Source organism: Struthio camelus, chromosome Z (genome assembly GCF_040807025.1).
Source record: "Struthio camelus isolate bStrCam1 chromosome Z, bStrCam1.hap1, whole genome shotgun sequence".
NCBI lineage: Eukaryota > Metazoa > Chordata > Aves > Struthioniformes > Struthionidae > Struthio > Struthio camelus.
In genome coordinates this window covers 9,446,283-9,471,725 of record NC_090982.1, presented here as the reverse complement: position 1 = coordinate 9,471,725, position 25,443 = coordinate 9,446,283, and the positions used below count along the sequence as shown (strand labels likewise).

General features: G+C 43.2%; 1 protein-coding gene across 13 annotated transcripts in view; it reads left to right on the top strand.

Annotated features, from left to right (window-relative positions):
- Window positions 1–25,443, top strand: part of KANK1 (KN motif and ankyrin repeat domains 1) — a 129,917-nt gene that overhangs the window by 53,970 nt on the left and 50,504 nt on the right. For 6 of the 13 annotated variants that reach the window (XM_068927714.1, XM_068927719.1, XM_068927718.1 and 3 more), the window contains one exon: window positions 22,887–23,003. In XM_068927714.1, coding sequence (XP_068783815.1) covers window positions 22,967–23,003 — 37 coding nt within the window. In that variant the 5' untranslated portion in view covers window positions 22,887–22,966. Of the gene's footprint in view, window positions 1–4,543; window positions 4,713–10,620; window positions 10,763–22,886; window positions 23,004–23,674; window positions 23,803–24,613; window positions 25,279–25,443 lie in introns of those variants that run through there. The other 7 variants (XM_068927720.1, XM_068927722.1, XM_068927723.1 and 4 more) reach the window with 6 other exon arrangements.

Genomic DNA, 25,443 nt, shown 5'->3' with positions numbered 1-25,443 from the left:
CTTCCTGTTCTGGCATTACCATTAAGAGCAAGTATCACCAGATTGCTGCTTTTGAGGCCGTTAGCTCTGACAGGGTAAGGAAATTCATGCAGAAGACCGTGGTTCTGTGGAGTCTCCTTTACCAGCAGGAAAACCTCTGTCTAGGGCCTCTCAGAGAGGTGCTGGGCAGAGTGACTGCCTGGGTGCAGTGCCTGAAAGCCGTGGGTCGGCAGGCCTGTTTGGACACCAGGTCTTTTTCTATAATTTTGGTGACTACTCCAAGGCATAAGAAACCACGAAAAATCATACTGAGCAGGCCGCTGATTGAAGGATTTCTACTCTGACAGGCGTGCCTTTTTCAGGTGGCTCATTACAGGGTGCCTGCACTTTGTGCGCCAACATCCTTGCTGCTCGTCTGGAAAAAACCCGGAGCGCTACAAACCGGGTGCTTTTCAGTGTCCCGCGGAGGCATTGCTCCACCCCAAGCGAAATGCAAGCCAGGTGGGATATCGATATCAGCCGTGGCTGCGGGTCCCCCAGCGGCGTCGGCACGGCCACGGGCAGCCGGCCTCGAGCCCTGGCCTTCGGCTTTCCCGCGCGGTTGGGCTCGGACGGCCACCACCACCACCACCACCACCACCGCCGCCGCCGGCAGTGCTCTGGCTGCGGATGTGGGGCGCTGAGTAGCGTAGCGCACAAATAATAATTTTGTCGTAACATCTGCCTGCCACCCTCTTGGGGTGAGGCTGCGTGTTTTCCCCGTGGGCTGACACTGGCTGGATGCGTCTCACCCGGTTCCCAGGCACACCCTGGTTTCTGTATAATGGGTGCGCTTGTTAAAAAGGGAGCAGGGAAACCTCTTATGTTCCCAGTACCCAGTTTAGTAATAGAGTCTAATTTCTGTCTGTGAATAACTCTTTCTTCCCTAGCCTTCATTTACGTGAGGTCTCTGGGTGCTGCGGTCTGCAGTCACAACGGTAGGAGACATCTGTGTTGGCTCCCGAGTAGAAGCGAGAGGAGGGTTTACACTTCTCACCTCCCCTCTCTGGTGCATATGGCACAACTGCGCTCACAAGCTGCTTTTCACAAAAAACTAGCAGTTTCGCCTTTCTTTTTTTGCCTTTCTTTCTTTTTTTAAACACAACTTTTTGCACTAGATGGCAGTGTGGCTAGTTCTATAGGAGGCTTATTTTAGTTGTGAAAATTGTAAGAATGACATTTTACAATATTCAACTTAGAAACCGTTCTGCAGCGATGACAGGAGCACCTTTTGTTTCCCTGCCTGCCCGCCACACGTCTCTGTTGAGGACAGATGGGTATTACAGGTCTGGAAAGCTTTGGCAGGAGGTTCCCATTCTCAGAAGTGCAAAGCAATACATTTTTCTTCTTTTTGTTTCCTCCTGGTATATCCAAGAGCTGTGCAGTCATCTACTCACTTTTAAAGATATGCAGGTACCTGAGCTGCCCCACGTGCGACCCATGTGGAGGATTCTGCTGAAGGCATAGGGGCCAAGTGATAAGCCTTTAAAAGCATCTGGAAATGACTGGCTGTTGTTGTGGATTCCTGGCCAAGTGTTAACAGTGGATGAACAGGTGTACCCAGTGCAGATATCTTGAAGGAACGATTCTATCAAAATTAGAACAGATGGCATCTTCCTGTAAACAAAAATACCAGTGAAAATAAAGAAACTAACTACAACAAGATGTAAGATGCTTCTCCTATACTTGAAGGTCAACATGAGAGTAAAATCTGAGTGAATCTTGGCAGTCTTCTATTGAAATTCAGTAGTGCCACTTTACACTGAAAGGAACTGCATAGTGGGCCTGGAGTAAGAAGCGGTGTCTGAAGTTGCTTCCTGAGTAGATGGACATGCAGCTGTTAGACACTGGAAAAAGTAAACATCCATGTTGGTTTGAGCCATTCATGCCAGAAGTGTGTCTGTGAGACTGGTCCATTTGTGCATGTATGTTTCCTCCTTAACAAGGCCTGCCTACCAGGAAAGAGAAGAAATTCTCTTTGGGAAGAGCCCAGGATAGTGAATGACAAATCCACTTGCATTTTTTTTCCAAGCTAGGGAAAAATGTTGCTGTCAAATGTAAGGGATTGTTCCTAGTTATGCCCTTAAAGCAGCTTGAGTAGAAACAGTGTCACGCAGGCATCTCAGTGGAAAACTGTTTGCCCTAGATGCACCAAGTATTTTGTAGTATTTCATTTGGCTCTCATACATGCTGCAAATAAGAAATTGCAACTAATGATTTGAGACTGCTGATCAGATAAAACGCTTTTAAGGTCAAGTTAATGCCACTGGTAGGAGAAATAATTGTGAACTTTTTAATTGAAATTGGGCAGTCAGCTCCCAGATGCCCTTGTGCTGAAGTGACAGAAACTTTCCTGGACTTGTGCAAGCTGCAAGAGATAAGATTTACAAGAAAAGTTTTAGCAGACAGTCAACAGAAGGAATAAAGGTTGGCTTGCAAACTATTGAGTCTGATACCTATTAAGCAAGAGTTAATTAATACATGTAATCATATGTGTGTCTGTGTAATGAAAGCTTTCAAATAAAAATTTAGCTGCTTTTTGTGATGATGTTGAGAAGGAAGCAGGTAGTTTTGGGAAGAATAATTACTTGAAGCTCAGATTTCTTTTGAATGAGTCAAGTGATTTGGATGATATTTACTTGCATTCTGTAAGTAATTGCAAAGAGCAGTTGTGAATTGGTCTGGATTTCAGTGTCTTGAGTGAAAAATTGTAAAATACTGGTGCTTTGTCGCAGCTCTGGCCTTGTAGGCGATGATTTAACATATAGCTCTGGAAAGAAGTGGTAGGCAAACTAGGAACGCGGATTTGACAAAAGACCTTCTTATGGAGTTGCTCTGCTTTGACCGAGTAGCAAAGTCAGAGGGCAATGCAAAATAATTCCCATCTGAATGTGAAAATCTTTATCTTGCTACTTCAGGGAATCTTTGCAGTTGGAAAATGGCCCTCTTGTTGTAAGGAGAAGATAACTGGAAGCATGGACAAAGATTAGCCTCTTGCTGAAGGAGCATATCACTTCTAAATGCAACTCGTGGTGCGTTTCTTGCCTCCGGCAGTTCTGGGACAGGGAGTTGTTTTGAGTCTGTGCTGCTGCTGGTCCTAGCCTGGTTTCTCACCCTCCTGCTTTAGCTGCCCTCTCAAATGTGTTTCTGCCTCAAAAATAGCAATTCACAGCCCTGCTGCAAGTTGTGGTCCTTCACATGACTAATAAAATTCGGTTTCCACCCACTTACAAAATCTCTTTTTGCTAAACTGTTAAACTAATTTGTGTAGTAGTTTTAGTCAAAGCTGTAATTCACTCAGCTGTAGCCCTGAGAAAGACTGGCTTGTTTCTTTCAAATTGCTAGGAGAGTGCTTACTTAAATAAGGAATTAAGCGACGTCTATCCTTACCATCTTGTTTTAAGACAGATAACCAGATTAGAGCCACAACATAGTGTATTACTCCACATTCATGGAAGTCCATCCTTCCTTCTGAAGTGAATGAGCAGTGATACATTTCATAAAAGAAGTTAGGCTACGTATTCTGAATAAAGAAAATGAAGTTGGTTTGTCCATAACATCGCACTGCATGTCCAAGCTTAAAGAAGAATGAGGGAAAAGTACTCTTCAGTTATCACCTTCTCTTCTGTTTTCTTCACCTGTCTTGCATTGGAAAAGGCTAAAGCAAACAAGAGTGTTTTACTCTTCCCTCTCCCCTTTTTTAAATCAAGAAAAACTATCCCATCAGAGCCCTTCTGCTCTCTTTCCCTTTTATGATTTCCTCCACTAGCATGTTCTACAGTATTTGCACTGCAAACCTTATAGACGAATATTTCTGGAAAACTGGTTCCCTAGGGCAGCTTAGTAAGAACCGCTGCTATTTGTCTCACTGCGGTACTAAACAAACAAGCAAAAAACCTCAACCCCTCCTCCCATTTTAGAGCGACAGATGACCTTAAAAAGAGTTAACAGTGCTGATGAAAAGATTGTGGTCTACCAAGGATAAATGGAAATACATACATGCTATAATAGGAAAGTTACAGAAAATTGGCTAATAGCTAGTTTACATTACGCAGTTACCACTGGGCTGATTATGTTCTAAGTCAAGTATATTTCTGTGAATAACAGAGGAGAAATTTGTTGACAGGAGCATTTGTTAAACTCCAGTGCTCTGGCCAGAGGGGAAAGGAAGCTTGATAAGCGCAGCTATCCCTCACAGATGTGGTATCTGTTGCAGGAGTGAAGCCTCTATAAGAAAAGATTGGGTTATTCCCAGGAAAGCTCTGCCCAGTGGTCTCGGCACAGATTTTTGGTGAACTGTGTCGACTGGACGTTGGTTGAGATGGTTTGAATTGAGAGGAACACAAAGTTCCCTGAAGTAGGAGTCATAATGCTGGGCCGTGAGGCTTCTGGTCCTTTCGCCTATCTATTGATTATTCGTCATTTTGCAGTAAATAAGAATGATGTTACTACCAGTGCCTACACTACTTTAGCCAGTTTTGCCTGTAGTAGCCTTAAGTGATGCTTAACAACTCTTGTTTTCCAGGCTGATCAGAGCATATATACATATTCTCTTGTGCTTGGAAGTGCTGAGGATCAAACTACTTCAGCAGAAAGCTGTCACACCTTGCAGGGGTAATAAGCGGCGTCTGCGGTTGGATGAGTTGGTCAGCACTTTGGATACCTTGCCTGCAGGGACTGACCGAGTCTAGAAAGTGAGTAGCAAGGTCAGGGTTTACAACTTAAGGCCTTCTGTTTTCCAGCTGCGGTGTTGCAAGGCAACACTTCCTAAGGCACACGCAGAGGCTGCTTTCCTTAAATCTACTAGACTTTTAATGGGAATGGTACAACAGCCTTTACAGAATATCTCAGTGTCAACTTGGTAAATCTTATTATGTTGAAACAGGGCAGGCCTTTTAAAATGGAAGGTATAAAATATAGTTCAGCCTGTTAAAAGTAAGCAAAAAGAAAAAAAAATTTGAAAAAGGGAATCAAATGATCTTGAAAACTCTTGTCTGAAATTTTTTTACCTCATTTAATGGGGTTCAGCTAGTCTGCAAATTATTGGGCAGTTAAAGTGTTTTTGGAGTGGGTTACCAACCGAGCAGCAGGGTGATATTAGGTCAACCAAGCAACTCATGTGAGAGCTTTGATCCCGGTGGAATATGTGCACAACAACTGCAGTGACCTGGCCTGGACTTCATTGTGAATTTCCTGAAACAATTGCTTATCAGTTGGCCTGGGTCAATGCTTGCACATTTCTGCCGTTAATGCATGGGAAAGTTTGGGTGTTCGTGCATCCTGTACTTACCAATTGTTAATATTCTGCATGATATTCTGTAGAAGAGGTGGCAATAATGCCACGGTGTTTGGCGTTAGCTTTTAGTTTATCAGCTCCTGGGGGTTGCTGCCTTAAGGTATAAGGAAAGGGCGAAGTTGGAGGCAGGAGTTTGTTTTGGGGGTGTTTGCAGGACAGGTAGGTGTCTCTCTCCCCTCTCTCCCTTGGCCAGCCGCACCATGCTCGCTGCCTAGGGTTGGTCCCAGCACCATGAGTTGATTTGGGGAACTAAATTAGTGGAGTGTCTTCGTGGCCTTTCTAGCCCTCGGAAGTGGCCTTGGACGATCCCTGGGGATCGTCTGGTCTAGCCCCAGGGAAGGCAAGGAAGTGCACAAAGAGCACAGGCCAGCGTCATTCGGCCGCTCGTGGTTGTGAGTATGGGTTGGCAAGGGCAAGGACCTGCAGGCTGGAACAACACATCCCAAATCAGCAACAGGTGGAAACTTTCTTTCTTGTTTCTATTGAAACCTGCTCAAATCTGCCCAGTTGCTGGCCTGTCTTTTAAAAAAAAAGAAAAAAAAGTGGGGAACAAAAGGTCAGGTCAGCCTTGTCCAGAGCTGTGTCGTTTCTGGCCATTTTGGTCTTCGTCTCGAGGAGCTGGACCCGGTCTTTTCCTATGCGTTGCCGCAGGAGGCCCGCTGTCCTTGCAGGCTTACCAGCACTGACCACAGCTCCTTGCGCAGCTGGGACAGCATGTCTCAGTGACTTGCGCTTGTGTCCCTGCCCTCCCTCTGCAAGATTCAGAGTGAGGTTCTGGATATCGTCTCAAAAGATCAGTAAGTTTGCACAGTCTCTGAATTTGGGAAATGCCAGAGTTGTGTATTCTCACCAAATTGTATGCTAAAAGTTGTGAGGCAAACAGAGCCGCGTATAAATGCTTCTTAGGGAAAAATGTATTTGCACAATCCTTCTACCTGCAGAAGGTGCAGAGAGCACATCTTATTTGGGTCAAGGTCTTGGGTTTGGGACAAATTTCAGAGGCTTTTAGGATGTAAAGTTGCAGTTACGCACCAAGTATGTTACTAGCCTAACTCTCAAAAAACGTTTTTTAAAAAGGATCCAGCTGCTGTAGCAGCTTTATGCCTTTTGAAAATCTAACAGGGTCCTTCTTATTCCTTTAAATCTGCCCCTTATCAGCAGAGGAGTCTCCATGTTGTGTGGAAATATTCCTGGAAAAAATAGCCTGGCTCGTGGCCTGATGTAAACGGCGTAAGTCCCACTATCCTGTCTTGTTTTGCCTTGCCTTGGTAAGGAATATCTGGCAGTCTCCTGCAGCATCTGTGCTCTAGGGACAGGAGCTAAAGCCTCTCCAAGAGCAGCGTGGTTGTCTGATTACACCCATGTGTAGACTCAGCAGTTTAAAGAGAATTGGTTAAAGCCAGTCCAAGTCTGTCACAAGCTGATGTGATACACTTTCATTTCATAATACACATAAATAATCTTCGTTTATTCAGTGGATTTGGTAAGGTCAGGAACAGGACTGATTAGGACGTAAAGAATAAAGGCAATAAATTAAATCAATAAAGTTAACAAATAAGCTCGTCTAGGATTAGAGGCTGGAGTGAGAGAGAGAATTGGTAGGAAATGATTAAAACACGTTCCCTGGGAGATTTGGTTCTCTTTTATTCTTGTTAATTATTCCTGCTACTCTTAACCAACGCAAATTTCCACCCATGCTCTAACTATGCGCCGGTGCCAAACACAGCGCTCCCTGGGGAATATTGGAAAGTACTGATGCTTCCCCAACGGTCTGTCTGTTCCCTACCCCACCCCCTGTAGTGGCTGCTCTGTAGATAGAGGTTTGCATTGCTATGCCCACTGCTTTTTTTTTTGGGGGGGGGGAGTCTTGGGAATAAACTGGCAAGGTTCCACCAGAGTGGTGGTCAAAAGCCATGGACCTTGACACCGGAAGCTGAACAAAAGTACTCGTTCCTTCACAGTGGCCCTCAGACAGGATTTAAGTGTTGTAGTTGGAATGTGCAGAGATAATTTTTTGCTACGATTAATTAATGTTTGGCCACTGAAGAGTTTGATACAGCAAGCTTGTTAATGAGCCACTTTTTGGAATTAAACCACAGTTTGTTCAAATTCAGAAAGTTAATTTTTAATAGAAAATGCGACTTGCAGTTGGGTACATGGGCTGGAACTTTTGTTTGTGTAGAAACTTGTTTTATTCTGAAAACTTTCAGCTTCGTGCTGTAAAGTCTTACTCTGAGATGGAATTCTTATTTGTGGGCCTGTTGTTCAAAGTCCATTTATACATAAGCAGTATAGCTTATGTATAAGTATAGCTATGAGTCGGTGATCTACTATGGGATTTTAAGGCACAGTGTGGAGACTGGAAATGATCAAATTTTGGAGAGCGGATGGCTTTCTATAGCCCCAACTGGATTTTTATAAGATTGGCTCTGTTCAGCACTCAAATTTACAGCATCTTGCCCTGATAAGACTGATACTTCTCAGTGCCACAGAGGAAAGAGCTCAGGAATGTGTCATCCTCAAAACAAGTTAAATGATTAGATGAGCCCAGGGGCTTGTGGAACATGTTTTTCAACTGTGTTTCCCTCTGCAAGATGAATGGATGAGACTGACTGTTTTTGAGGGAGCGTCCGAATACCTTGGTATTCATTCCTTGCTGTCTCTCTGATTTTGTCCATCTGTTAGCAACAGGCAGGCAGGTTAACTTGTACTTTCTAATCGATTAAAGACTCCGGCTGCAATATTTTTATCCTGAAAGTTGTTCAGGGGGTGAAATTAATTCTTTAGACACTAGTTGTGTCTTTCCGTCATGAATCAACGCTAACTTGCTGACTTGTATCAGCAGTTTTTAATAAAAACAAATTTATATTGACAGATGATATTCATCTCCCTTGAGCAGTTTTGATTGCTAGAGAATTTTTTTTTTTAGTAAGATCATCTTCATAGTTACTTTTGAACGGTATTCTGTTATTGCAGCCATATAAGTAAACACGAATCCTGCAGCTACTGGGAGGAGCTGGTCAGTACATTTACAGTTCTTGAGAATATAAGAAATTTCTTCTGCGTGTGTTGTCCCACCTTTGCTCAGCAGCCTGTGTGCTGAGAACCAAACGTTCCCTGTACAACAGCGTTTCATGTGCTGCTGTTGATCGCTTCAAGCGAATAAAACAAAGTGGAATTTCTTAAGACTTCTTTGCACCTTTAATGATTTTGCTTTCCCAGCAAGTAGCTGCTGCCAAATGTTATGTCTCTTCAGGTTTTCCCTTCCCACATGTTTGCTAATTGGCACCTTTGGCAGAGTTTCTGTGTCTTTAGTCTTTCCGGGCAGAGCAGCCACATGCAAAACACTTTAGGAGGGGAGGTGATAGAGCAGCGTTCACATGCACAGCTGCATTTATTAGGATGTGAGCTCAAAACTGCCCAGCTCCAAAATATGCGGTGCCATAAGGCCGCATGCACACAGAGCAAGTGTAGGTCACCATACATAGGGAGTAGTCACCGTTTATGTGCCTGCCCGCAGCTGCTTGAGGAGGTGACCGCCGCACCGAGCTTGTGGTGGGACAAGGGCAGGAGGCACCCTGCTGCATGCAAGGTCAATGTGGACTTGCTGCTGGCTTTTCCCCTGTAAATATTCATAAATCTTTTTGACTCTTGGTCAAAGGCCTCCTCCTACTTCAGACAAAAAGCCTTATTAGTTACGGAACAAGAAATTTTGCTGTTAATGCTGATACTGAGAGGTTCATCTTGGCTGCTTTTATGCTACCTTTTGTCCTGCACCTGAGAGCGGACTGTATCCCTGAGAGGGCTATTTCAGTCTCCTACTGTCTGGGGATTCCCCTTGTCATTAGGAGTGGTTTTCTAAATACACTTTGGAAGTCCTTCTGTTGCTTTGCTTAACTCCTGGGTGCACCTCCTAAGGCAAGTCAAGTGCCAAATGCCTTTGAAGTTCCCCAGCCTGCTTTCTGTCATCACAAGGCTCACTGCTAAGTTCACCTTTACTTACTGTTTGTATAGCACTTATTTGAGAACATATTGTGGTATCTGAGATGTCAGTATGAGGTAACTGCTTGGTGACTTAGTCATGATCGGTCTGCAGTCCACTTCTATGTGTGTTTTTTTTAATGCCACCCGCAACAGATCTCACCAATAATCATAGTTAAACTAGTTATTATTGTACAGTAACTGTTGCAATGTGTTTTATGCACCAAAAGATGTGACAATTCTCTTAAAATTAGTTGGTTTTAGTGGAACAAATATAGAGAGACGCACACCGACTATGTCAGGCTGAAGGTACAAGACTTAATTTAAGGATAAAGTTTACAACCATTTAGTTCCTTTTTCCTGTCAGACCTGAGCGCGGTTCACAGTGAAGTCGCAGGTGGTGTGACTTGGCACATCAGTTTGTGAGGTGCCCAGTAAGGCAGCGTAGGTCTGTCGACGACGTTTGCCATCGGCTCTCCCTGATTGTTCTCATGGGAGTGGAGGCAACGTAAAGTGAGGAGGTAGGTTTCCATAGGACTTTTGTTACTTAAGCACCCTTTACCTTTCTTAAAATGGCCCTCCAGAGCATGTCTTATTTCACAGCCACCCATGAAAATAGCGCTTGTCTATGTGTCGTGAGCTGTCATATGATGAATTTGAGCTATACTTAGAAGGGAACTAATGCCGGCTTTCAGCCTTTAAGAATTTTATTTTGATGTGTGACCCAGCTAGCCTTTTCCCATTCTTAGTAATGTCCTATTTTCATAGCAGTCAGGATTCAGTGTGATGGCGGCAGGTAAGAAGCATACTAAAATCTGTTGATATCTTCCAACATGAACTTCATCAGTAACTTCCATCTGTTTTGTAAAGTATATTGTAAAGTATTTTCTCATTCTGTGTGTGCTGTAAAAGATTTAATATACAGCAAAAAACACTTGGATCATAATTTTCAGTAACATATATAAATACAGTCTGCTTTTTAAATCAGAGCATTAAAATAATAATTTACATGCTGAAGTGAGCATTTCAATACTTTAGGTTTTTCTTCCCTGAACTTTGTGCTAGCATTGTGATGATTTTTTTCCCCCTCTCTTCTTTTTCCATTTTTCTGGCTGACTGAATGAAGCAGATACCCTTTTAATGCACTGGAAAATTGTTATCCTATTTATAGGCTAGCATGTTAGTTAGTTCTACAGTAATTCTGTCCTTGTAGAGGTAAACTGTAACAGCTTTTGTACTCTGTACTTTTGTACTCTTTGAAAACTGGAACATGTTTTTCTCGACGAAATGCGTCTCTAGCAGAAACAATCGAAGGGAGCTTCCAGCTTGATGACAGCCTTCCTCCCTGAAAATAAAACCTTTTTGAGTAGTGAAATAGTAGAATATTTCTGAATACCCTGCAGTTTAATTGGATAGTCTGTAATTTATGGTGTTGCTAAATGGCACGACATGGGACATGCCCTGTGTGTAAGTATGGCTATATAACGTTATTTAAAAATGAGAAATGAAAATGAAATGTTTACTTTAAGAAACTTAACGCCTTTTATGTTTTTATGCACTACTGGCTAACATCAGCATGCTGCATTCTTTTAGTTCATTTCCTTGGCTACCCTTTGCTACTGGAGGTACAATGTCAGAAACAAAGGGCAAAACATGGATTAATAATTAGCAATAAACATGTCAACAGAAGTTCAGTTATAACTTCTGTGTTTTCTTTTGCTATTGTATGGGGAGAAAAAAAATGAGAATCATCCCAGTGCAGTGGAGAGGAGCAAAGGGTAGAAGTTGATATTTCCACTTATAGTGATTTCTCAGTATAGAAAACTGAGAAATTAAACATAGGAGGACGAAAAGTGAGTATTTGTAAAGATCTTTAATCCTGACATGTCGTGTTGCCTTATAACATTCTTGGCTATCTGTTCTCTTCCGTCTTGGAAAAAGTTTATAGAAGTGTAACAAATCACCTTCTGATTGCTTGTGTTTTGGCATCGGACCTGTTGCTCTGAGGAATTGCAGCATGTAGCAGTTAAGGGCCGGTTAGCGCTAGGTCAGGTGCATGTACCCCTGATGAAAGAAAGAAGCCTGGAATTACAGAGTTCCTCCAAATAGGTACGGTAGGGAGGCAGATCTTCAACCCATCTCAGAGCATACCAAGTGAAAGAACTTATGCTGTAGCACCCTTCTCCTTTAAAACCAATCTGTCATTGATTTTATGTCTTGAATGATATCTGTATTGCTTAAAATACTCCACTTTATAGGTAAATTACACTGGCTTCAGAAGAGCACTTCAGTTCTGCTGTGGTCTGAGAAATCGGACACAGATCTCAATATATTTTTTTTTTCCTCCAAGGGACTGACATTGAATTGTTCAAATTCTGCGATTCCGTTCTTGATTGCGCATGGGGTGAAGGAAAGGGAAGGGCAGGTACAAACAAGCTGTGTATTTTCTTTTTTGCAGTTTTTCCAATAGGAAGAGAAATAGATCTGCTCTTAGCTCTGCATTGGTTCATTTTCTGTGAAGCAGGGAGCTGTCTTTGGGCAGGGTGTTAATAACAAATCCATGTGTTTTGCGGGTGGGGAGAGCTGGATAGTATGGGTTGCTTTCTTAGGGAATTGGGTTGTGGATAGGAATAATCTCAACAGAGAAAGTGCCCCTCTGCCAGGGCCTTGGAAGGGTTTTGGGAGGGCGTTTGTAGTAGTGCGTTGGCTTATTTTGTTCTGCGGACAATGTGTCTGAATGTAAAAGCCATTCTCCTTTGTTATTAAGAACAACCCATTTAGTTTTAGTTTTATACATGCTACATAGTTTCCTGCCTAGGAGTGGCATTTTGCAAAGAAACGCATGAATCACATTGAAGATGCATTGTTTCATTGACAAACCCTTTCTGTGTTGCTCCTCAGAAGAATAAATTCATGTATTCTTTTTTTTTCCCCCAGAATTTGGTTAGTGGTGAAAGATAGGCAGTCATGCATTTATGTCGGTGCACTCATACAGTGATTAGTAAAGATGGGTTTTTTGTTGTTATTTCTTCATTAATGTTTGCCAATAATAAAACAACTGGAAAGTTTTTAAAGGCATAGATCTATGCAGAAAGGCAGGCTTTTTGCAGTTTGCGTAGATTTGCTGCCTTATCACAGGGTTATAGGAATGTGACTTTCAGATCCGTAGTTCGTTTGGGGGAATTACAGGTTTGATTCTGGAACGTGTAGTAAGACGTAGACGGCCCCTTGCATGTTAAGTGTGTTTGCTCATGTCAGCAAAGTGAAATGAAGAGCGAAATGCATGAAGCCCTAGTTTATTGGGACGTGACTTACCTGTGCAAAAGTGGATTTCAGGGCTGTAGGCCGCTTGCCAGTGGTACTATGCATGTCCAGAAAGCTGAACGCCTGTATGCTTGTGAGCTCCTCTCCTACCTGGTTTCCTGTGACAGGTTTGAAGAGGCTCTATGTAGGTCATGCCAGGTACCAAACGCATAATTCACTGAGTTTGAATGCCTGGCTCCCTAAAAGAGGGGAAAAAACTGATCAGCGCGCTTTCAAGTGTACATGCACTTCTCAGAATTTGCTGCAGTATAGCTGTTTGAAAACGAAGCTGGGCATGAACATAAGAAGGTGCTGTGAATAATTTACACAGGTGTTAGCTAACCCTCTCATAGGAAAGAGGGAAAGAGTGTATGTGAACTAGATGCTGACCGATATTACTTGCATTAAATGACAAAGTTCCTAGGCATTAGGAGCAAGTTGCTTGAACAATCATTTGGCAGAGAACACCCCCTTCTAGAGTACAAACGCGTTGTCCTAGTTTGAGATCACCTCCCTCAGGTGGGGTAAGTACTCTGCGAGTGGACATATGCAGCATGATGTTTTTGGCCACGTGCAAGATGGAGGCAGTTAAAGCTGACAAATCCTTCTCAGTGAACAGTTAAGTGGAGAGTGTTTGAAAATACCTAGCTTGTCTGTCTCCACCGTGCTCAGCTGCAGGTCTTCCAGACAGTCAGCTCCAGGTCAAAATGTTAGCTGGGTATTTCCACTCTGTGTGCTTCCTAACAAGAGGTGATTTTTGAGTGCCGTGGGGTGGCTGACAGGTATTTGCTACCGTGAAATCCCATGTCCCTTCCTCTGGTACATGCATATCTGCACTCTGCAGGCCATGTCATGGAGGCAGTGGCTCTGGAGGAGAAACTGGAGAAACCTACATACCCCTGAGACGAATGCAAACTTTTAAACAAGCATCTGCATGAAGGAACTGCTAGCTCCTGCCTTGAAGGGAAACGAGGAAGCCTCAGACAAATGGTCTGTGGCCAGGGAAGGAGGCAAGAACAAGCATGTACACATGTTGGCTCTTATTGAGGGATGCTGTGTGATGGGGCGGTGGAAGAAAGCAGCCTAGAGGATGTTTCTGGTGTCTTCACTGGCTAAAACAGGAAACTGTGTGCCTGAGGTCTCAGTGCAGTTGAAACATTGCAAGGAGGTAGTGTCCCTCTGCATTTCAGAAGGGCTACAGCAATTTGCAGTCCAATGGGCCCATGTTAATTTTGAGTTTGTAGATAAAGTCTAGCATTTAGTAATGCTGTGGGCTGTAGAGTTGCATGGGCAATGGGACTTGACGGTCCTCTGTTGTAAGCTGTGACAGAGCAGAAGTGACAGACCAGCCTTCGGAGTACTGACTCCTCGCTCCAACACTTTTCCAAGTTCCTCTGTTCCTGCACGGCAAGAAGAGGTTGATATTGAAGTCCACAACACCTTTAGCAGAAAAAGAACGGGGCTGTGGAAAAAACTACCAGGAACTGGGGACTTGGTTTTGGGCAGGAAGCAGTATATAGGGCTAGACTGGGGACAGAGTTGATCTGCTGCTGGAGTTGTCTCATGTAAAGATACACCATCAGCTGGAGATCGCTGTGGAATAAATACATGGGCAAACGCGGCCAAACACGCAAGTCAGTGAAGTTAGTAACTGTCACCCAGCACCACGGTTGCAATGCATGTCACCCTTTTGTCTTGGTAGGTTTATAGCTGCTCTGACTATGTGTAGCATCTCAGGACTCTCTCTCAGACCTAAAATCAGAAGAAGAGACAGACCGAGATATGGCTGCCTGCCTCTAAATTTGGTTCATGCTTGTACCACTGCATACGAAATGTCACCGAAAACTAAATACACCATGCTGCCTTCTTTATAGAAGAGCTAAATTTGTCTGTTTACCAAATTTTGGGCCTTAAATTCCTTGCAGCTTGTTTTAGACACAAAGCCTAAGTGACATCATGGTGCATTTCATGAGCTACTTTATAAACATCCTTGACTGGCTTATTGATCTCAACCTTTAAGTTTATCTACCCTTAGAACAAGCCAATTAATTTCAGAGTATTGAGATCTGCACATGTGTATTTACAGCTGTTAGACAACATTTTATGTTTAAGCCAAGTGAATGAGGGGCATGCTGTGTTTTATCCTGCCCCACTGAGTGAAAAAAATGTGATTGTCAATTTATATACCTGCTGTACAGGAGGAAGTGGAAGAGCTTTTGCTGGCACAGCAGTTCTAGGGTTGTCAGCGCTTGGGAGGCCAGAGGTGCCACGCAGCTGGCCTGTATGCGTAATCCCCCTGTGCGTGCATTCTTCTCGTAATTTAACACCTCTTCTAGAAGCCTTTTTGTCTGTTATTCGTGCTGGATGTAGGTCTTTGTCTTAGTGGCTGAAAATGCTGCTCAACGGAACACTGTGTTTGGCTTCCCTCTTGAAGGACTATCACACTGAACGACTTCAAACCATAAAAGCCTCTTCCCTCCCACTTCTCCGCAAGAAAAATGTGGATAGCCCAGTTGTATCCTTTGGGCTCCCTGTCACAGCAAGCATTACAACCTATAGCAATATTGTACCGGCCTGAATTCATGTGCTTTCATGTGTCTCATTATTCATTGGCATAAGCTAAAGGGAGTGTCTCCAACATCACGCATCAGGAATTTCAGGTATATTAAAAAAAAAAAAAGTTGCTTTCTCTACCCTGGATTATGTTTCTTTTTCTAGTGGATTTTTGTTTTTGCTCTACTATAAAAAGAAATGGGTTTCTGAGTTACAATGCTGTGCAGCCTTGTGAAGGGTTTTGTTTTTTTTTTTTTTGCTTCTGTAATGTCCTGTGATGACAGTAATAACGTCTGGAGTAATTTCCAGAACAGCTGGGTAGCCTGGGAATTTTTGTGGGCCATTGGGTGTGGGGGCCTTGCAGGGCTCTGTGCCGGGTGTCATCTGAACGTACCTGACTGTGTTCAGACTCAAAGTGGGTAAGTGAAGATCTCGCTCTTACACGTGGTGGGCCACCAAATCAGCAGCCTGGGCAAACTGAGAAGATTGTGGTCCAATCTTGATATAAATGGAGTTTCTCATTTATCAGGAGTGCCAAAAGCATGCCATGTATAATGTACAGAATCCATGCAAAGATTTCCTTTTCCACTCAATACTGATTCTGATAGTGAAAAAACAGTGAGAACTGCCTCTCCTGGCTGATACTGGGTCAACTGGACCTTGGAAAGCAGGTATGGTTACCTAAATCCCACTAGGCCTGCCTGATGAGCATTGGGATACCTTGGGGGGCTATGTCCAACCTCTGGCCTATACTAGGGAAAGTTGCTGATGTCTCAGATGAGGAGTTTTTTGAGGTCCCCAGGGTTTAGTAGAAGGCTGTTTATGGTGAGGGTCTTTCAGATGGTGACTATACATGTAAGGGTACAAAAAAGGGCAAGTAGAATGATCTAGGCCATGGAGGTGCCTTATAAGGAGAAGCTGAAAAGGATGCAGCTTTTCAGCTGAGAGAAGGTGGAGGTTTATAAAATCATTAAGGGTGTGGATAAGATGAATCAGCACTGATGTTCACCAAGTGCTGTAATGCAGTTAGTTGGGTGACACTCAGTGAAATTGGTAGGATATTAGTTTAGAACAGAAAATAAAGTACTTCTTTGCAAGTGGGTATTGACTGGAACTTCCTGTATTTTGAAATCTGTTGCATGGTACCAGACAGTCAATGAATGGTTTGTGTAGAACAGGTGATTTCTTTTCTGGATAACTCCTTATGAAGGGAAATCAAAATGTAACAGCTGCTGTTAGTGCACTGCTGTCATATTAATGAAGATGATAGAGCACTGCTGGGGAGATTCAGAAAATCACTATGTTTTTTAAAGTAGCTGGAAGAATCAGTTGCGTTTGAAAGAATCTCATATGTGTGCATTTTCTGAGATGTTTTCAGTACTGCTGCTTCTAAAAGCAGTCTAGTAAAGCCCAGCTCCTATATGGTATGTAAGTGGCCTGGAAGAGCAAAATAGAAGCTTTTTGGAAGCTCAGTTCAGGAGATCAGGAGGAAGTCACTTCTAAGTATGCAAAAGTCTGAGTACCCCTCAGACCTTTGGGGTTACTGAGAGTTGTAAATATATTTTCTGTTTGCAGAAATAAGAAGGCAGGTAGAGAGTTTAGTGCATATGTGTTCAGATGGGGGGGGGTAGGGGAGAAAGTTTGGGGCATCCCAATGAAAGTGATCAAAAGCTCGGCGATGACTTTTCTTTTTTGTGGTGGAAGGGAAGAACGTGCCCTCGCGAGGTGCTCTCCGGGCATCCTGCTCCTTCAGCTTGCTGACTCAGGTCCCAGAGTTTCTGAGCCATCGCTCTTCTTCCCAGCAGAGCTTAGCTCAGCTCTTGCCTGGAGCTCTGCTGTAAGGAGACCTTTTACAGGTCCATGCTGTAAGTGGAGGGAGTGAGGAAGGCAGGCAGGTAAATTCATGCTGACCGTAGCCAGATCTTGTTAATTAACTTGCCTGCTGAAAGGATTTACAAGGCTGCTTTTGCTCCCATCTTACTGCTGAGCCTGCAGAAATGTGCTTTTCGGGGGGGTGGTGGGAGAGAAGATACCATAGTAGGAAGTGGCTTTTTTTTTTTTTTTTGGTTGCCTGCTTAAATACAGTCCAAAATCCAAAATCAGCTGCCTGTCATACTGTGTATAGTAAGTATCATCTCTGTCCTTACTAAGCATCATGTGTGCTGGTGGAGGAGACTGAATCACAACAGATCACTACGGGAGGGGCTACGGGAAGCACTGACCCCAGTGTATTTTTACTGCTGCAGTTTGGGGTGGGCTAGGCCAGAAGGGCCTAGGCAAACAGCCTCTGCTGGTGACTTTGCTCCCTTAGTGAGACTTAAGCAGGATACTGAGCTTGTATAGCTTTGCTTGTGATGTGGACAGCAACATTAAAAAGCTGTTAGGTCTAGAATGTATGCGAAGGGGTTACATGATTAAATAACTCGGTGAAACTTAATATTGTTCCCAGTCTGTTGGCTTCAACCCTTGTTTCATTTCGGTTGCACCTGGCGTGTTTGGTTGATAACCTGAATTAAGCGGCAGACATTCTTATCTCCGGTAGACTCACACAGATTTGGAAGGCACCTCTGGCTGAGCAGAAGGAAGGATTTCCAGTGTCAATTTCTTTCTGTAGCTAGAGAGTGTGCCATCCATGCATCTAGACAGATTTTGTGTTTATCTTGGCTCTTGTTGGCAAATGTTATCTATATCTTGCAGGATGAAACTGGGCAAGTTCTACTGCTAGGATGACATTTGAGCAAGAAGCATCAGGTAGAAGGTTTTTCATACTGATCTGTTTAAAAACAAATGGACCAATATCAGCTCTTCCTCAAATGTGGCATCTCATGGATCAGCCTGCCTGTACCCCAGGCCTAGCTAATCACCACTTTGCACTTGCTGGCAATGATTATAGAGCTGGTTTCTCTCCTGGGCCTCTCCTCTGGAGTCTCTGAAACCACCAGAATAAACAAAGCCAATATTTTGAATCTGGTGAAGTTGTGCTCCGGATCCTACTCTTTGTCCAGGTCTTCAGCACTAGCATCACCATACTCATTCCTTGACTGGTTCAAGACATCTGCAGATCTGAAACTTGTGTTCAGTGGTTTACACGACTGTTTCATCTTAATAGTCCATGCATACCACGACAAAAAGGAAAGGTGATATGCATATCTGCTTACCTGAAAGCTCTGCTGCCTGGGAAGCCCAGGCTGGTTGTCTTCAGATCCCACAAATGAATGTTTGTGCATCACCTTTTCCCACAAGCAGCCACTGCCTCTGGACAGAGAGACATTCATGGTTGCTTTTCCAGCTTAAGAGCTGAGCTGTATTTCTCTTCTGATTATTGTATTCTAATTATAGTATTCTCTTTTAATGATTATATTGCTGTTCTGCTTTTTTACAGCTGCTCTTAGATTAAAACTCCACATTTTCCTGTCTTAAGCATCTCTTGCAAACATCAGACAAAATGGGAAGTCTGAAAACCCAGGATCCTGTGGGAGCTTGGGTTCTCTGCAGGGTTTGTGCCTCTGAATCTACAGCTTTGCTGCATGGATGCCAGGACAGACGTATACTTGAATATATCTGATTCAGAAATACTAGCATAGGTGGAGGTGACCTGACAAGACGCAACGCAAAGGAGAAGCAAGGCTCTTGTCCCTTGTGATTAGGACAGTGTTGTGCTTTATGTTCTGCCTAAGGAATTACCATTTTGAAAAAAAACTGTAAAAGCTAGTGTGTTTGGATAGTTTGTAGAAACTGAGGAGCCTGGATTTATGTTTAAGGTTCCTGCTGTTGAACCTCAGGGCACAGCAGAGTCTGAATATCTAATTCAAAACACTTTAAACAACTGCTTCATTGAGCAATAACACTTTATATAACTAGTTTCTGCTTGTTTTGCATTTGCCCTTGGGTGTGTAAATCCCTGTTCACAGGCGGGCATGGGGTAAGCATGTAAAAACACAAGGGCAGAAAGTGGAAGAGTCGGGAATGGAATATGTTGGCTCCTCTACTAATTTTCTTTTGTAGGATGTCTGTGCTGGAGAACGTGCTTTGGTAGAGCAGACCAAGTTGTCTTCGTCTGTGTATTTTAGTTGATCTCCAGTGTCATCCTGTACTTTGCCCACACGAGAGAGTACTGTAGAAGTGCAGCCGTGCTTAGTAAGTGTGGCTGGTGAAATCAGCCGCACTTCAGTATTGATCTAGAAATGGTTAACAGGTGTCAGTGTAGTTTCAGAAATTCTTCTAGATTAGATTTTTTCTATGCTTGGACAGCTGTTTAATAGGATGTTGTCAACAAGAGCTGCACTTCATTTAAAAAATAAAGTAAGAAAACAATTCTTCCAGTTACCTTAGGTAGCAAATGGTTAGACCTTATGTTTTCCTCTTTTTTCTTATCTGTTGAACTGAGATAGTTTCATAATTTATTTTTTTTAATTCTGATTTAAGCTTAGAAGATGCATTGTTTTAACTAAAATTGAGTTCGTTTCTTAACAGAGGTACTTAATCCTGCACAATTTTGAAATCTATTCAATAGAAGTGTACCCAGAAGGGAGTTTATACCCGTTCAATTACATCTCTTTAAGCCACAATAAAACGTAGACCTCAGGTCCTTGCTTGGCTTGCAGCGATGTCTTATTTATTCTATGGCAATTCTTCCCTCAAATGCATTTATCTCTCGCTATTAGGAGCATGCATCCTCAGGATGCTGACTAGTGTTTTTGAAGCAGGTAGCCAACTCTGAAGTCGTACCTCTACAAAACCCTGCATATAGTACCGAATTAATTTTTTTTCTAAGAAGTGGTGAGAAGGAATTTAAAGCAACCTGACTGAGCCAAAAGCACTAGTGGGAAGGAATAAGACTGCTCAGCCTTTTCACCGGTGAGGGCAAGGCCTGAGGTCTGGATTAAGGGAGTGACTTCAAAGGAGATGCAGTTAAACTGATGCTGCTTGTGGTGCTCTCCACAGAGGTTAAAGTTTGCACTAAATCTCTTTAGCTTCTAGCTATTAAGGTGCAGATGCTCCAGTCTACTTCAGTGCTAACCAAAACTATGCATATCCCGAAGCCTGTTTACAAAGAGGGTAGCAGGTATTTCTGTAAAACTATAAGGCGAAGCTTAACAAATTCTACTTTTAAACCCATCACAGAAGTTCCCAGACATACCACAGCATGGATTTAATTACGGCTTCAGTTTTGTGGATGACTTGCCCTTATTTGGGACTGCATCGCCGCTAGAAGAGGCGATTCGACCACACAGGCCCCTTCCCTTCTCCTCTGCGCTTACCAATCCCCAGCTGCACAATCTCACGGCTTTGGTTGTATCAGCAGGAGTAGCTGTGCAGCCACGGGGAGAGCGGAGTAAGCTCAGCGCTAGCTAAAGTCCCACCTTGCAGGAGCGCTGAAGAAGCTGAAGGCATGCAGAAGGCGAGGGCCTGACTGATGCAAAACCATGGCAGGTTTCCTCAGCAAAGTCTCCTGTTGGGTTTCTTTGCTTCAAGGTGACTAGAAAGTTGTGGAAGTTGCCGGATAAAGTAAGAGCTACGTTAAAAGGTGTGGGTATTTTACTGTATTTCACTGCTTAGGTTTTATAATGGTCCAAGCCATTGTGCTGCAGCATTATATAGTAAAAGTATATAGTAAAAATAGGGGAACACACCTGTTACTGTTCTAGACTGGGCTGTAGGAAGCATAGAGCTATGCTGCGCACATAGGAGGCAGGTGAATAAATTCAACGCTGTTTTCCCTTGGGTGCGCTGCTGGCGGCGTCTAATGACCAGCTGAGTGCAGTCCACGCTGAGATACTGGCTATCTTGGTAGTGGCTTGCAGTGCAAAGAGGTGATCAGTACTCATTCTGACAGGTGGAAGTTGCCCTTTCTTGGACTTAAAGCATCACTTTATATCCTGAATGCAAAGGCAGAGACAGGAGTGATGCTTTAGAATTTCTCCTGTTGCAAAGGAATAGTTAAGATTTTGCTGAAAGCTCACAGATTTTAAACTTTGGTCCTGGCTGCAAACTCAGCTGGCTAAATGCATTTCTCTTCTTTCTCACTGTGCTTCACTATTTCAGAAATCTGAAATTATCATTATGCCTGGAATCTTGTAATGGGCCACTTCGCATCACAGCCTGTGCTGGATGCCTCCTTTGTTTTGTTGTTTGTAACCTTCTGCTCATTTAGTCTTTCTGATGGCTTTGTGTCCCACCATTCCTTCAACAAGAAATCATAAATTGAAGAATATACGGGGGAGAAAACGGTTGCAATGGAGATTTTTCTCCATTCCTGGAAAACTAATGTCATGATCCTAACAAAAATGAAGAGATTTGTGCTTTTGTTTCTAGATAGGGAAAACTATAGGGAAAACTAAGCTATATTAGCCTTTTTGATGGACATCCGTCGTTTTTAAGAGACAGCTAATTTCTCAGCTGGTATATCTTCAACTTCAGATTCACTTGTGTTTGCACTCATTGCTGGATTTTCTTTTTGTTTGCTAATCTACTTAGCATTTAAATGCTTCTGTGCACCTACTGTCAGAGCCAAATCACATATAATTGGAAAAATGTGACTGGTTTGTTGAGGAGCTGTCAGTGTAAGTCAGATGGGGCTCGGAGAAGCGGTGTGTTCTTCATCTCGCCAAGCTCCACCTATCCGAGTCAACAAAATGAAATGCTGTTTGGATTGTAGAAAACCTGAATCAGAGCCAACAGGAGGCTCCTTGGCAGTACTGGCTGAGTTAAAATTTTTTTATCCTGAGGATGAGGGGTTGCAGTCAGACTGCCTTTACAGTAGGTAAAAGAAGGAGTAGCCAGAGCCCCTTCAGCAGGGTTGGCTGGCAGAGCTGCTGCCAGTTTTGCTACTGCCCATCATTCGTTTCTACTCTGCTGTCGCCTGCCTAGGACGAAAGCGACCTTCTTCGGTATTGACAGCCTGAGCTTAAGGCACGTTCCACCTCTGGGTTTAACTCATTGTGGCTGGAGGTCATACATACCCATTGACCCTGCAGCACGCGGATTGAAAATAAAGCACCAAAATATCTGAGACAGCGGTGAAACCGCTTGGACCAACCACTGTGTTGGGTCTGCGTCAGCTCTGGTCCCCAGCGCAGGCCTTTGACGCAGCAGGTCTTGGCCTAGCGGTTTATCAGGGATGCAGGGGCTGCTCTTGGCTCTACCTTCTCTGCTGGGTGGGTAGGGTGGTTCTTCCCTCATGCCCCGTTGGTGATGTCTGAGCAAAGGAATGGCAACCGTCCTCCATGGTCTGCGTGGGTGTGGATGTGGTAACCGTGCTGCTCTACCTGACATCCTCTAACCATGTTCGTATAAACCTTTGGGTAATGTAAAACTTTGCATACATACCGGTATATTTGAGGAAACTGCCCTGATACAAGAAAAGCTAGAGACAAACTGCTGAAAGGATAAGGATAGACCAAAAAACAAACAAACAAAAAACCCCAAAAACCCCCAAAACCCCAAATGCAAGGCCAGTTGTAAATCCAGCTGGTTAAGTCCTTACCAAGGAGTGATCTGGAGTGCCAGTTCTCCTTAGATGTTGGCACAGAGCCCAAAACTTCATGCACTGCTATAGCTGAGGGATTTTGTGAGTAGATGGGACTCTAATTAGGAGGAATATCTTTTGAGTTATTTACTAGAGTGAGCTTTGCAGTAAAAACGAGACCCTGGACACTCACAAGTGCCTACTGCTCAATGTACTTAACTGCTTTAAACTGTGCATTTTTAACTGCCTTTTTCTTGTTTGTTTCAGGTTGCATGTCTGGTTGGACTTGATGCATGACATTTGCATGACACCTAACAGCCTAGTTCTGGATGTGTCACTGAGCCAACATGGCCTACACAGCAAATGCTAATGGCAGTGCTACAGGTAACTAATTGGGAACATTTTTCTTCCCCTTTTGGTTAATGCATTTTTTAACTTGCTTTTTTTCTTGAATTGTGAAACTAGCAGAAAGGTGTGGTGGCAGCAGTTAAAACTAAGCACTGAAAACTAATTTCCTGGTAGACCAGAGTCTGGCTCTTTTTTTCCTGACAACCGTTAAAATATTTGCAGTATGGAAAGTTGTTAGCAAAAGCGTAAGGGCTGGCACCTGCGTTTGTCAGTATGAAGCTGTCTGCTTTCACAGAGCTGTGCTAGTTTACCCAGACTATCAGAGACGCTGAGGGCTTCATTGCAAAAAAGTCATGTGGCTGTTGTGCTGTGTTTGTAATTAACTGGTGAGATTAACCTGGTCTTACAGGAATAATCTGCAGCCCTTCCTGATCACCCTTATGCATCAGGCTAACTTTTGTTTCATGGTTCTCAGCAAAATACAAAAGCACAGACATCAAGGGTAGGTGTTGGGTTTGTTTCGCTTTTTTGTTAAGAAGATCCCGAGATGTCCGTTTTGGTTTGGTGCTACTCTTTGAAACAGATTGCTTGGCGTGTTCAAAGGTTGCAGAGAAGCTTTGATAGGTCAGGAAAGAGCAGAGATTGCAGGATGGTTGATAAAAGCGCAGCGGCAGCGTCCCTCTTGCAGTTGTGTCAATATTTTCTTGTTCTCCTGATGACTGCACAAACACAGCTTTAGCCCACTGAAGCTGAGGCTTCCACGTTGGGATTGTATGGAAAATTTCAAGTGCGTGGCAGGAGCTTGTGGGTGCTCTGTTGAGACTTCCTAATGTAGGTAGGATGGGGAATGGATTTATCAGCACAGGCTGGGGTGGCTGAGAGAACTTTGAATGTCTTGTCAAAGAGCCTTAAATATCTTTGTGTTGGGAGTATAAACAGAAATTTGAGCCCCCCTCTTCCCCCCTCCCCCCCCTCCAAATGGTGCTCACACACACAATTTGAGAATTGGCTTTTCTGGTAGGTTTGAGCACTAACCTAGTTTAAAAGTATGTTCTGGTATGAAATCAAATCTCAAATTACTGGCTTTGCTCACTGTAGATTTTTTTCTAGTTAGTGCAAGGTATTAAAGCATTTTGTGTGGAGGAAATTAAAAATATGTAATGCCGGTATCTGAGGTTTATGCAAAATAAGAAGTCTTTCTAGATGGCTAGTGGAAGTTATTTATATGAAGCCATCCAAGTTACCATTCTTCATTGATAAGTTAAGGTTGAATTACACATGCTATTAAACCTCTGAGACTGCTGAAAAAGTGTGTTTTCTCCTCCCTCCCCTCACAAAAGAAAGCAAAAGGACTATATTGCATATTGTCATACAATTGGAAAGCACATTGTCTAAGAAAAAAAGTATATTATTTTGTAGCCTTTTCTGAGAAGGCACAGTTCAAAAACCTCTGCAAGATGTCTGAACTCTAGCTATGTACTGCATAAACCCCACATAGCTTGACTTTTTTTTTTTTCTTCTCAGTAGTACACTTCTAACTTAAGTCATGCAGAACAATTCCATCTGCTTACAAGGAAAGAAAAAGTATGTGCATGGAGTGTTGCTAATTGGTTTACTGATTTTTTTTTTTTTCCCCCCTTCTGTAGAATTGTCTAATGGAAAACGTTGACAGACTGACAGCCTGAGTCTAGAAGCTTAAATGCTTGTGCTGGGGATGTGATAATGCGAGATGAAGTTTTAGTTTCAGGACTGTTATGCGAACAAGATTTATTTCGGGAATAGAAGCTGTTTGTTCCCTTATTCATAGAAAGACGCTATAACGAATTACAAGTATTTAATTCGGCAGTAAATTGGACAACGTTTTGCAGAGACTGTCAGGACTTGTTGGCTTTGCAAACCCTTGGGGCCAGCGTTCTAACATGTAGCTGTGCGTGTCGGCGTCTCCAGATCCCTAGCAGTTCATCATGGACAGAGCATGGGGCTACAGATGGCTGTATGATTTGTTTTCTTGCTATGCGGCTGGGAGAGCATGCCTTCAGCTGAGCAGGAACTCATTTGGGCGTTGGAGGTATTGAAGCAAGGTCCTTAACTGTATGGAGCGCTAAGAGTGGAAAGACAGACTTCAGGGGTGGTGTTTTCTGCACCCGTTGAATCAGTGAGCAACAGGAAAAAAAACTAGAAAGACTTGTTACGGGCTACTGGGCTGCATTTATGTTACTTGAATATTTTGGCAAGTGTGACCACATGTTCAGCTGCATTCAAGTACGAGGTGACTAAGGAGCAGTGGTTTTGCTTTGGTTAACTGGAGAATGTGAGTATCTGCACTGTTAACTGATTTTTTTTTTTGGTATGTGAGCTTATATGCAGATAAAATCTATAGCGGAAAGCTTGAATTTGGAACTTGTTTGCAGGAAGGAGTCAAGCTATTTTGTATTTGCATTTTATATATATATTAGCTTTAAATATTTTCAGTGAG